This window comes from Nicotiana tomentosiformis, chromosome 3, assembly GCF_000390325.3.
Source record: "Nicotiana tomentosiformis chromosome 3, ASM39032v3, whole genome shotgun sequence".
Taxonomy (NCBI): Eukaryota; Viridiplantae; Streptophyta; class Magnoliopsida; order Solanales; family Solanaceae; genus Nicotiana; species Nicotiana tomentosiformis.
The window spans coordinates 44231178-44243418 of record NC_090814.1 but is presented as its reverse complement, the minus strand read 5'-3'; the positions used below and the strand labels follow the sequence as shown (position 1 = coordinate 44243418).

At 37.5% G+C, this 12241-nt stretch overlaps 1 protein-coding gene across 3 annotated transcripts in view; it reads left to right on the top strand.

Moving 5' to 3' along the window:
* The window catches only part of LOC104107043 (uncharacterized), a 30658-nt gene extending 19766 nt beyond the window's left edge, over nt 1-10892 (top strand). The window contains exons 14-18 of one of the 3 annotated variants that reach the window (XM_070196895.1): nt 8518-8796; nt 8872-9006; nt 9094-9272; nt 10564-10703; nt 10736-10892. In XM_070196895.1, the coding sequence (XP_070052996.1) occupies nt 8518-8796; nt 8872-9006; nt 9094-9272; nt 10564-10630 (660 nt within the window). In that variant the 3' untranslated portion in view covers nt 10631-10703; nt 10736-10892. Of the gene's footprint in view, nt 1-8511; nt 8797-8871; nt 9007-9093; nt 9273-10563 lie in introns of all 3 variants that reach the window. The other 2 variants (XM_070196894.1, XM_033658872.2) reach the window with 2 other exon arrangements.
* Nucleotides 10893-12241: the final 1349 nt, after the last annotated feature.

The window sequence follows — 12241 nt, the reverse complement described above, 5'->3', positions numbered from 1 at the left end:
AATAGTTATAGAATTAGAAGACAAAAATACAGAAATACAAAAGTTTGTAAGCCCCTTTAAGGTGTGCTAAACTATAACCAAGGAGCTAACAAAGTCCAAAAGGTGATTAATGTTAATTACAAGGGTTAACTTGACCCATCTAAAAAGGGTGAGCAAACAATTAGCTTTAAGAGTGTGATTTGGAGTTGAGATTCCATCAAAGCATCTTTGGTTCCTTTCATTCCACAAACTCCAAAAAATAACTGCAAGAATCATTAACCAGATCTCCTTGATGGCCTTATCAACTTCCCAAAGACTCCAGCTTGTGTATGCCTCTCTAATATACAATGGCATGACCCAGTTCAAGCCGAAAAGACAAAAAAACATGTTCCACGGATCAGCGGCAACTGGGCAATGCAAGAGCAAGTGACTGACATTCTCTGAGCTTTCCTTACACATGTAGCATCTGTTGACTAGTTGAAAGCCTTTCTATTGAGATTATCCAGTGTTAAGCAGGCTTCATATAGAGCTATCCAGCTGAAACAAATAACCTTGGTGGGTAGTTTGGTCTTCCATATTAGTCTCCATGGCCAAGGGTATGAGTCAAATACCTGGTTTTGAGTACAGATGTGCTTATGGCATTCTTTCACTGTAAAGATGCCCTTGTTCCCCCACTTCATAGTGTCAAGTAGATTCTCATCGATGGTGAAGACCTCCACTCTGGCTAACATGTCCATCAAGCTGTCCATTTCCCAATCTTGTATAGATCTTCTGAGGGGCACATCCCAAATATTGCCGGTTCAACTGGGCAATGGAGGAATCCTTATCAAGGGCAATCTGGAAAATGGCAATTTTAGTGCTCCAATTATCTCTCTTCCCATGCTTGGCGTTGATTACCTCCTTCCAGAGGCTTGAATCACTTGTGCCATATCTCCATAACCATTTCATTAGCAAGCTTTTGTTGTGGATGGTAAGTTTATGATACCCAGACCTCTTTTGTATTTTGGTTGCATGACCTTGTTCCACTTTATCAAGTGGAACTTATGGGAGCTGCTGTTCCCCTCCCATAAGAAATTCCTCCTGATCTTGTCTAGTTGATTTAGCACCTTTTTGGGAATGGGGAACAAAGACATGTGATATGTAGGAATACTATTTTAAATTATGTTGTTGATTAGACAATCTCTCACAGTTATCTACAGCTATATGTGCTTTTAAATTGGTGGATGAAGCTTATGGGTTCCCCAAAATAGATTTTAGGAATCCTATGATTTGAATTTTAGGACAGTTAGAAGATGAGCCTTTGTGATATTTGGGAGGAAGTGGATGAGAAGGCATACTTCCTGCACGAACTTTAACTTGGTTGGAGTCAGAAAGAGCGCCTTATTTCTACAAGTGCTTATAAGTTGGTGAAAGAAGCTTGTGGGTTCCCCAAATTGGATTTTAGGCCTATGATTAAGACTGGTTTGGATTTTTGGACCGTGATAAGTAGAAAACGTTTTGTGATTGTTGGAGGAAATGGGTGAGAAGGCATACTTGCAAGACTAACTTCACATTGGTTGGAGTGATTTTTTGGTTGAAGTGTTTTTTTTGAGATGGTAACATTTGTATATATTAAAGACAACGCATAGATTGTACCGAAACCATATTTACAATAGAACAAAAAATAGAAGAAAACTGTTCAATAATCCTAGCAAGAGCCTAGAATATCTATGATTGAGACAGTATCATCTGTATAAACCTTTTTACACCAAAAACAAAACAACCTGATACAATTCAATTTAATCTTTTGTACTGTATTGTTGTTCTCAAAACATCTAGAATTCCTTTCATTCCAGATTGACCACCATATACAAGTTGGGATAATCCTCCATCTATCTCTTTCCAGCTTTATCCCAGCTAAAAAGAACTTCAGTAATCTTGCTGTGCGACAAGACCAACTTCACATTGGTTGGAGTGATTTTTTGGTTGAAATGTTTTTTTTTGAGATGGTAACATTTGTATATATTAAAAACAGCACATAGGTTGTACTGAAACCATATTTACAATAGAACAAAAAATAAAAGAAAACTGTTCAATAATCCTAACAAGAGCCTAGAATATCTATGATTCAGACAGTATCATCTGTATAAACCCTTTTACACCAAAAACAAAACAACTTGATACAATTCAGTTTAATCTTTTGTACTGTATTGTTGTTCTCAAAACATCTAGAATTCCTTTCATTCCAGATTGACCACCATATACAAGTTGGGATAAACTGTTGTTCTCTGCCCCTTGCTCCACTTCCAGCTTTATCCCAGCTAAAAAGAACTTCAGTAATCTTGCTGTGCGACAAGTGAGGCTTGCTCAGTTGGTAAAACACCCCCACCCACAACCGTTAGGTCCTGGGTTCGAGTCACGCTGGAGGGGAAATGTGGAAACACTATAGATCCTCCTAAATTGGGAGGAATTTTAAAAAAAAAAATCTTATAGATTAATAAAAATCTTCCATAGCTGGTCTGTTATTATATAATGTAGAAATAGATGGTTAATTGTCTCAGCTTCTTCTTCACAAAGAAAACATCTTGAACATAGAGGGATCCCTCTCCTAATGAGATTGTCACGGGTCAATACAGCCTCTTTTGCTAGTAGCCAAGTGAAACATGCTATCTTGTACGGGATCTTGACTTTCCAAATATGCTTCCATGGCCAATTGGCTATCTGGTGATTGGGTTAGTTCAAGGACTTATATGCTGCGTTCACCTTGTAGATGCCCCTATTGTGTCCCCTGCCACCATAAATAGTCTACTCCATTCTGTATGCCTTTGAACTCTTCTAGCTTCTTATAGAATTGAATCAACCTGGTCATCTCCCAGTCATTCAAGCCTCTTATGAATATTAGATCCCAACAGTGAGATGACTATGTTTCAGCTACTGTCTTCTGTCTTCTGATGATTAAGAACCAATCAATGTATATCAAGGAGGAGTTCCATTAAACAACCATCTCCTAGCCAATTATCTTTCCAAAAGGAAGTTTTTTCCCCATTCTGCAACTTAATAGATGAATTACTCTTCAATACTGGCCAAAGGTTCCTTATGGATCTCCAAAGGCTGACTCTATATTTAGTGTTCACTTCCTTTGACATCCACTTTCCTTCCTCGGTCATATTTAGCTTTGATCACACTTCCTCGTCATATTTAACTTTGATCACACTTCCCCAATATGTTGGAGGCTCTTGGAAATGCCTCCATAGCCATTTCATCTTGAGAGCCTTGTTTTGTATCTTTAGATTTCTAATGCCTAAGCCACCATGATTTTTACCAACAATAAGAGATATCCATTTGACCAAATGTATGACCCTTTTTTCTTTATCTCCTTGCCACAAGAAATTCCTTCTGAGTTTGTCAAAGTCTCTGAATAACCGCGACAGGAATGGGAAAGAGAGACATCATATAAGTTGGGAATGCATCTAAGACTGAATTTATAAGGGCGAGTCTACCCCCAAGGGACAAATATTGAGATTTTCACTTGGACATTTCTTTTCACATTTTTCGATCACATTGTTCCATATCTCCTTGGATCTGGATTTTGCACCCAAAGGCATTCCCAAATAGATAGTAGGCAGGGACCCACTTCTCCCAAGATCAATGTCAATTGCTCCATGTCAGGTACTTCATTGATAGGATATAGAAAGCTCTTTCTCCCGTTGATATGCAGTCTAGACATGCCTTCAAATAGAACAGAATGACTCTCAGAGACCTCAACTGTGTTTCTGCAGCATCACAAAAAATTGTGGTATCATCAGCATACTGCAGATGTGTTACTTCCAAGCTGATGTTTTCATTTCTGGCAACCTCGAACCCCTTAATCAACCCATTTACTTTTGCTGACTTTGACCATGTTATTCAAACCTTCCATAGCTAAGATTAGTGTTTTGAATAGCGTGAGGTGACATATAGCGATGAGGGCCCGCTTCACTGAGGCGAGAAGCGAAACGCTCGTCTTTTTGATGTGAAGCAACAATTTATATTAAAAAAATAAAATATTAAATTTGCATATATATATATATATATATATACACGCTCTCTCCGTTCCAATTTATGTGAATCTGTTTGACTGGGCACGAAGTTTAAGAAAAAATGAAGACTTTTGGAATTTGTGGTCCTATACAAGTCAAAAAGGGGCCCAAAGTATTTGTGTGGTTATAAAAGCTTCTCATTAAGAGTAGAATTGCAAGTTTAAGCTAGATTGTTTCCAAATTTAGAAAGGGGCTATTCTTTTTGGAACAGACCAAAAAGGAAATAGGTTCACATAAACTGGAACGAAGGGAGTATATATATTAATAAATATATCAATTCAAAACTTAAATAGGTTCACATAAACTGGAACGAAGGAAGTATATATATTAATAAATATATCAATTCAAAACTTAGGTTTGAAGAAGCTCTCTGCCTCTGCTCGTGAAGGAATTGAAAAACAGAGCAAAGAAGAAAAGAAGAAAAAGGAGGGAGGGAGGGAGGAGGGAGGAAAAGGAAGGAAGGAAGGAAAAAGCTCTTTGCTGCTCAATCAAAAACAACAGAGCAAAAAAGAAAAAGAAGAAGAAAGGAGAAGAAGAAAGAAGATGAAGAGAAGCATACTTGATGAAGAAGCTTGAAGAAGAAAGAAGAATCGCTGATGTGACTGGGTCGACTTGAAGGAGAAAGAAGAAGAAATCGCTGAAGCCCTAAATTTTTTCTTTTAATTGCTGGTTTGTTGCTTTTTTCTTATTTTTTTTTCTTTTTTTTTTCTTTCAAAAAGCGACGCTACAGGGCGCCTCTCGCTACACAGGCAGAGGCACTCGCCTTTTTGAAATCGTCACACAACAGAGGCTAATAGCGCCTGCGGCTCGCATTGCATCGCCTCACGCTATTTACAACCCTGGCTAAGATGAAAAGAAAGGAGGAAACCTTCAGGTGATCCATTTATGAGAATGGAAAATTTGACAGTAGAAATGCAATGTTCTATCCATTTGCATTTTCCCCAAAGCCCATTCTTGCTAAAATCCTCAGCAAGAACTTCCCGTTGACATGGTCATACGCCTTTTCAATATCCAATTTACAAAGAATTCCTGGAAACTTTTTGTTTAATTCTAGTGTCCACAGCTTCATTAGCGATTAAAGCAGCATCCATTATCTGTTTTCCTTTGATAAAAGCCATCTGTTGAGAATCCACCGACTTATCTATCACCCTTTTGAGTCGTTCTGTTAGAACTTTTGAGAATAGTTTGTATACACTGCCTATTAAGCTTATAGGCCTAAAGTCTCTCAGCTCCTTCGCTCCTGCTTTCTTAGGAATCAAGGCTATATAAGTTGCATTGAAATTTTTCTCAAAAATTCCATGTGACGGGAAATTATAGAAAGCTTCCATAATGTCATGCTTCACCACAACCCAACATTTGATAAAGAATCCCATTGTATAACCATCAGGACCAGGGGCTTTGTCCATGGCACACATCTTCAGGCAGCCAAGTACCTCTGGTTTATCAAAATTTCCTTGCAACGACTCCTTCTCGTCTTCAGTTATAGCTGGGCAATTGACAACATTACTAGCAGGCCTCCGTGAAAACATAGAATATCAGCATTCCAGTTTGACAGTAGACTCTTCACTAATTTTCTTTTTTTCCCTGTCATTTAAACCCCTTGCATTCCATGAGATTAGCTTCAACTTCATAATTCAGTCAATACACCATTTTTCCCCCTGTTTCTTGTGCCATCACTCTTGAATTTAACATCAAAAAAAGTTAGCCACTTCAATTCTTGAATACCTTTGTATCTACACCTCTTAATAGTCACCTTCTGCCTCCATTCTTCTAGCCTTTCTACAGCTGTCGATTTGCATTAACAGTTCAAGAGCTTCTTCTTCATGACCCTGGAAATCAACCCCAAACATTTTCCCCAATTTTATCAAATTTTGATGAACACAGTGTCGCATCCATCTCCTTTTCAAGTAGAAGATTCTGTTATTGTATAGGTTCAACATCCTCCACTACCCATTCGTCAATATATAAACCTTCTTGGTGAGTGGTCATGGCCTGGTTCGTCTCAATTCCACTGTTAGCGCCACCAGAATATTCCTCGATCTTGATTATTGCCATGGAGTTTATGTTTTTCTCTGCTTGCATGTATTCATCTTCACCATCAGTTTCAGTTGGCCATTTCACAGGTTCTGAAGTTGTAGTATTTTTCGTTTCTTCCTTTTCTGCCTCTAATGAATCGGAGTGATTTATTGTGCATCTCTGTTGTTCCACTTCAGATGCAGCCTTTAAGTCTTCAAAGAAAGGATCAAGTCTTCTTCATTGGGCTTCTTTTATAAGTCATTAAAAATGACCCGGGCTGCATAATCTGGCCCATAAGTGGTATTCACAGAATCTGAATCATTGGGCCCTATAGAGTGGCCCAAACTTGTGCTTAAATCTTCTGAAACCCTCGTCTCCTTTGCACGTGCCTTGCCCCTTTTTTTGTAAAATTGTGACAGCTGGCTCTTCACTTGAGTATCTCACGTGATCCTTGCCTATATCACGTGAAATTGCAGGGCTGAATTGAACCATCTCTTTCACGTAGGTTGTTTTAGCCCATCGGTCCTTTGACAGATTCGGGCCTCCGGATTCTTCGGCAATCTCCTTCAGCTCCGACGATCCCAGTTCAAATCGAGTCTTCCTCTCCACCCAAATTGGAATAAAGAACTTGATGCCATCTCTCTCAATAACAACCTCGCTAGGGCAGCACCGACCATCTCCTGGTATCTGGATCCTAGCCCACTTGAGGTGGTTCTTTAGGTCTGTCTCTTCCTCTGCAGAAATCCGTCCGCCGCATAAGTTTCCGATTTTACTGAATATCTTACGCGACCATAGATGTAGTGGGATCCCAAAGCTCTAATCCAAGTGGTTTCATCAGAATGGGAATTAGAGATACAACTTGCAATAGGGTTCCACCAATCGAGATGCATCTTAAAGTTCTTCCATCTCCATTCTTTTTGAAGAATCTGTTCCGCCATACTCCTATTTGGAAATTCAAATAGAACCATGTTTCCGGCCATCTCGTACATGTTCACCCCAAAAGCAGCTTTCCAGGTAGCAGAGGTCCATCTCCTGTTGTCTGATAAGGATGGTCTCTCTGTTACTTCTTCCCCAAAATACCCTGTTATGCATCTTTTGAGTAAACCAGTATCCTTCATTCCAGATGGCTCCATGACAATGATATCCCCTTTGTTAGCGGTGATAGCAACTTCTCGAAGAGTATTAGATTGCTACTTACTTTCTCGTACTGCTTTAGCAAACATATTGTCCTCTTTAAAGGTTCTGGAAGGTTCTGCATTGCTCAGTTGAGGGGAGCATTTAATGAACCTTTCTATCTTTAAAGCTATATCTTTCCACCCCGCATTCAATGCTAGCTCAGGAATTATAATAACTGATCTATCATTGCCCAACAGTGAGAATACTCATATATCTTCCATAATTATTGAACTTTCTGGTGCAGAAGTATTCTGTTCGCTGCTCCTTGGTTTTCCATCTCCTAACCAAATTTCGTTGATCTTTCGTAGCCTCTTTGAGAATACTGCAAATCCATTCCATAATCTTTTTGCTCATTGTTGACCTTCTCATCATGTGACGACTTCTTTCTACCCAATCATACCATATATCTGTGCTGGAAGTCCATCTGGTGATGTCAAACGATTTGAAGCCTGCGTTCAAATAAATTCTGTTTTCTTCCATGAGAATGAGACTGCAGAAAAGATCTTACAAAAGAAAAATAACAATAATAATAATAATACTATAAACAGTAATCACAGTGGGTGAAAACTGAGCTCCAAAACACTAAATAGATTCCGATGGAAGGACACCGGAAGTGGTTGCTCTACAGTCCTAGGAAGTCGGAAAGAGAGACCTCGGGGAAAGTGCCTGAGCAATTTTTAAGAATTGCCGTATTTTGGTTGAAGTGTTTTTGTGAGCCTTAAAAACCTTAGTGTGAAATTTGCCTTCCTAAATATGACTTTGTTTAAATTCCTACTGCTATGGCTATGGCAAGCTTGAACTTTTTTTGAGTTACTTATTGAACAGGGGGTGGTGAGGTTTGCAAGACCATTGTCTGGTGGCAACTTCTGATTGGGCCCATAGATGAGCGTTATCAGGCTTTTGGTGACTTGTCCTCAAAATTGTTTTGTCTATTATTCGAAATGGCGTTGGTACCTTTCTTCATAACTTAATTCCCTTACCATTTATTCGTACCTGCAAACAGCATTTCTGGAATGTTTAGGTTTCTAAGTTGGTACTAGGATTACTGATGAAGTTTGTTGGAGTTCTTGTCCAAAGTAGTTCGTTATTTCTCCTTTTCCTTTTAATTCTTTTTTCACGTTACCTGCTAAGACCTTAATTACTCTTTAATTTGAATAATATCAATACGATGTACCCATTTTCATAATTTCTTCTTGTTTATTTATACAATTTTTACTTTTTTTTTTCTATCTTTCTAAAGGTCAAATTAGTAGTCTGTTAGTCACTTATAACACATTCTTAGATGCAGGGAGGAGTCAATGGCTCTATTGCTGAACCATCCCCAAGACCAAGGGATATAGATTTATCTCCTGGGCAACCTTTGCAATCCAGTCAGCCATCTGGAAGTCTTGGTGTTATTGGTCGAAGAAGTGTTGCTGACCTTGGAACAATTGGTGATAACCTGAGTGCATCCACTGCAAATTCTGGAGGAATGCATGACCAATTATACAACTTGCAGATGCTTGAATCTGCTTTTTACAAACTTCCTCAACCCAAAGATTCTGAACGTGCAAAGAGCTATACGCCGGTAAGCTTATTACTTCATCCCCTGTGCTACTTGGAAAAGAAACTACTATGAACTTATCTTTTGCTGTTGCTACAGAGACACCCTGCAGTTACCCCTCCAAGCTATCCCCAAGTACAGGCTCCCATTGTCAACAATCCTGCCTTCTGGGAAAGACTTGGAGCTGATAACTATGGCACTGACACTCTGTTCTTTGCATTTTACTACCAACAGGTGCACTGCAATTTCTGTTGGTTCTAATGCCCTTAGTCAATCTTAGAGATCATATTTATCCTTGTTCTTTTATAACCCTCTTTGCAGAATACTTATCAGCAGTATCTGGCTGCTAAGGAATTGAAGAAACAGTCTTGGAGGTATCACAGAAAATATAACACATGGTTTCAGCGGCATGAGGAGCCTACTGTTGCGACTGATGACTTTGAACAGGGGACATATGTGTACTTTGATTTCCACATTGCCAATGATGAGCAACATGGATGGTACGCTACCAGATTATACTTTCTTCAATTTTGCATACTGCATTTCAAAATGTTTTCTTTTGATATTTGAGTGGCTGACTCCACCCAATTCCAGAAAGATATTTGGTGACCGACTTTCATGGGAATTGTAAATAACAAGCCCATTCTACCGACTACATTTGGTTTGGTAGTTTGGACGAATGTAAGATGTTAAATTATTCGTTTGGTATATTTAAGGAATGAAATAGAGGTAAGGAAGCTTTAATATAAAGAACATACTATCTTTTGCTCACTTGATACTTGAAAGGGAATAGATGGAACCTAGGAGCCTTTCAAGCATGGATGCGATGTGCAATCTTATTAAGAATGTGCTCTTGTATTCCACCCATTTCCCAAACCTGATACTTAGTTCCCTGCCTATAGCTGATCTTCATTTTCTTTTTCTTCATGTTTCTTTCCATATATTCGGTCCTCCTCCATCTTCTTAATGGCAAACAATCAAGATGAATTTTTAACCAGGAAGTTTTTATTAATTTCTGGGGTCTGGTTTTTTATATCCTTTGATGTATTCTTTTCTTTTACCTTGGGGGAAGCCATTCCAAAGCAAGGCTATATTGCTCTGTATAATAAGATCATTTTTTGGAGCTTCCTATTGTAAAGACATTGCTGATACATGGAGCTGCATGAGGCTTATAGTTTTTCTCCTTTTTGGTTGTTAACCATTATTCTTTTATGCTCCTAGTCACTGGCATCCGTCAACTCTTCCAGAAAAGCTTGCTTCTTTTCTCCTTTCCTTTTTCTCAAATATATCTCCTGTTTCTTTTTGGCGATCGTGTTTCATGTGGTTATCTTTCCTGTTTTCTGTTGCCGAGCTACTCTAAATATCTTTTGGATTGAAGGAAAGGGAAGGAAAATGGAGGCGTGAATATAATATTTTGCTTTTGGATTAAGTTTTTGAGGAGTGAAATGAAGGGATAAGGAGAGAAAGGGAGGGTAATATCTTTTATCCCAAAAAGTGTCCATATATCCATGGAGATATATATACCTGCCTTGCTCTGCACTTTTCCTTTTTGAGATATGTAATCTGCGAATGTTTCTGTGGTTTGAAGATTAATTCCCTCCCCCCATCCCACCCCTACTTCCATGGTTCCACCCTGATTAAGGAAAAATTGAATGAAAGAGATTAACAGAATATCTATTGGACCGGGCATCTTGGTTACTTGATAATCCTCCATTGATTAAATTTTGCATAAGCAAATATGTTTGCAACTGATTTTCATGACTTTGAAATCATTTCTGTGCTATTGCTCAGGTGCCAAAGGATCAAGCAGGAGTTCACATTTGAGTACAATTATCTTGAAGATGAGCTCATTGTATAAGAATCGGGTTATACCAAAGACATTTATTCTCTCTGTGCCCTATTTTCTTTCTTTCTTTCTTTCTTTCTTTCTTTCTTTCTTTCTTTCTTTCTTTCTTTCTTTCTTGTTTAGTCTGTCTAAATTACATGGCTTTATATTGTAGTTTATATCTTTTCAAGGTGTCTTTTGTTTAATAACGCTTTAGACGCCTTCCCAAAGAACCAGTAGATATGTCAGGATCCAAATTTCAATTAGTATCGTTAGAGTGGCAACATTCCATCAACAGAGGCAGTCCTTCGGTAGCATATCTTGGTTTAGAAATTTACTGCTCCTTTTGATCCATTTTATATGACATTTTCCCCTTAGTCAGAAAAACGGTTATGACTTTTTCTTAAATCACATGTTTCAAAAGTTAATATTTTTAACTCTGGAAAAAATTCATTATATAAAATGAGACGGAGGAAGTATACTTCTTATCCTTTTCATACAGTTTCATCATACATTAATCAACCCCTTTAATTCCTCGTTTTACATTTTTATTTAACATTAGTCTCAACTATTTTGTTTAACTTGAAGTTTTTTTGGATTCGGGATTTGATTATCAATAGTGGTAGAGCTGATTGCATCAATGGTAGGAAAGGGACCAAACAAGATGGCCTCATGGTCATGGATGTGCTGAGTAAGCTAATTTAATGTGTCGGTTACATTTTTAGTTGTTTATTGAGTACACGAATGTTTTTTTTCCTCTTTTTTTTCTTGATCAAGGAATTTGCCACACGGTTGTTCAAATTATACATTTGTATTAGAATTTTTTATTTTAGTTTGGTCTTTGTAGTTTACTCCTTACCTTTTTATATATAATCTGTTCCTCATAGTTATAATAGAAATTATGCCAATTAGGTTGGCCATGTTCACACTAGTGTTTGAATGATTGAAAATGGAAGTTTGAACGAGAACTGAGTCAAGAAGGAGAAAGCTCAGGCGTCATCGACTTCTTGTCTCACAGACCTAACCACTAGATTAGTAGCGGGAGATTTCAATATTTACTAGTCTTAATGCGCGCGTTGCGTGTGTACCCATGTTAATAAAAATAAAATTTTAAATAATATAAATGGTATATTTAAAAGACATTTGTGATAAATAAAAATTAGCAAAAATATACTTTCCAAAGATAATTCTTTTAACCCACACTAATTAACTTTTTCAAAAGCCAAAATTCTCATCATCATGTGATAAATACGTTTTCTTAGCTTTTTGTAATGATGTTAAATTCTAGGACATTACGCATGTTGATGTTATAATTATATTATTTTTTTATTAGGCGAATATTTATTTGATATTTTGTATTCTTCCTAACGTCTATATTTGCTGATAAAGTAATTTTGAATAACTGAAAGAATTAAAATTGCTAGTCTTTGGCCATATGAAAATAAAAAGATGAAGAAAGAGAGAAGAATAGTCAAAAAATATTTTTTTTATGCCCAATACCTTGCTTTAAATTGATCTAGTATTTGGAGCCAAATTTCACATATTTTTTTTGTAATAAAGCACAAAAAGAAAAAAAGAAACTAATAATTTTTCAATATTGATCTACACCAAACAATGTTAATGGAAAACCTCGAGAAGACATAA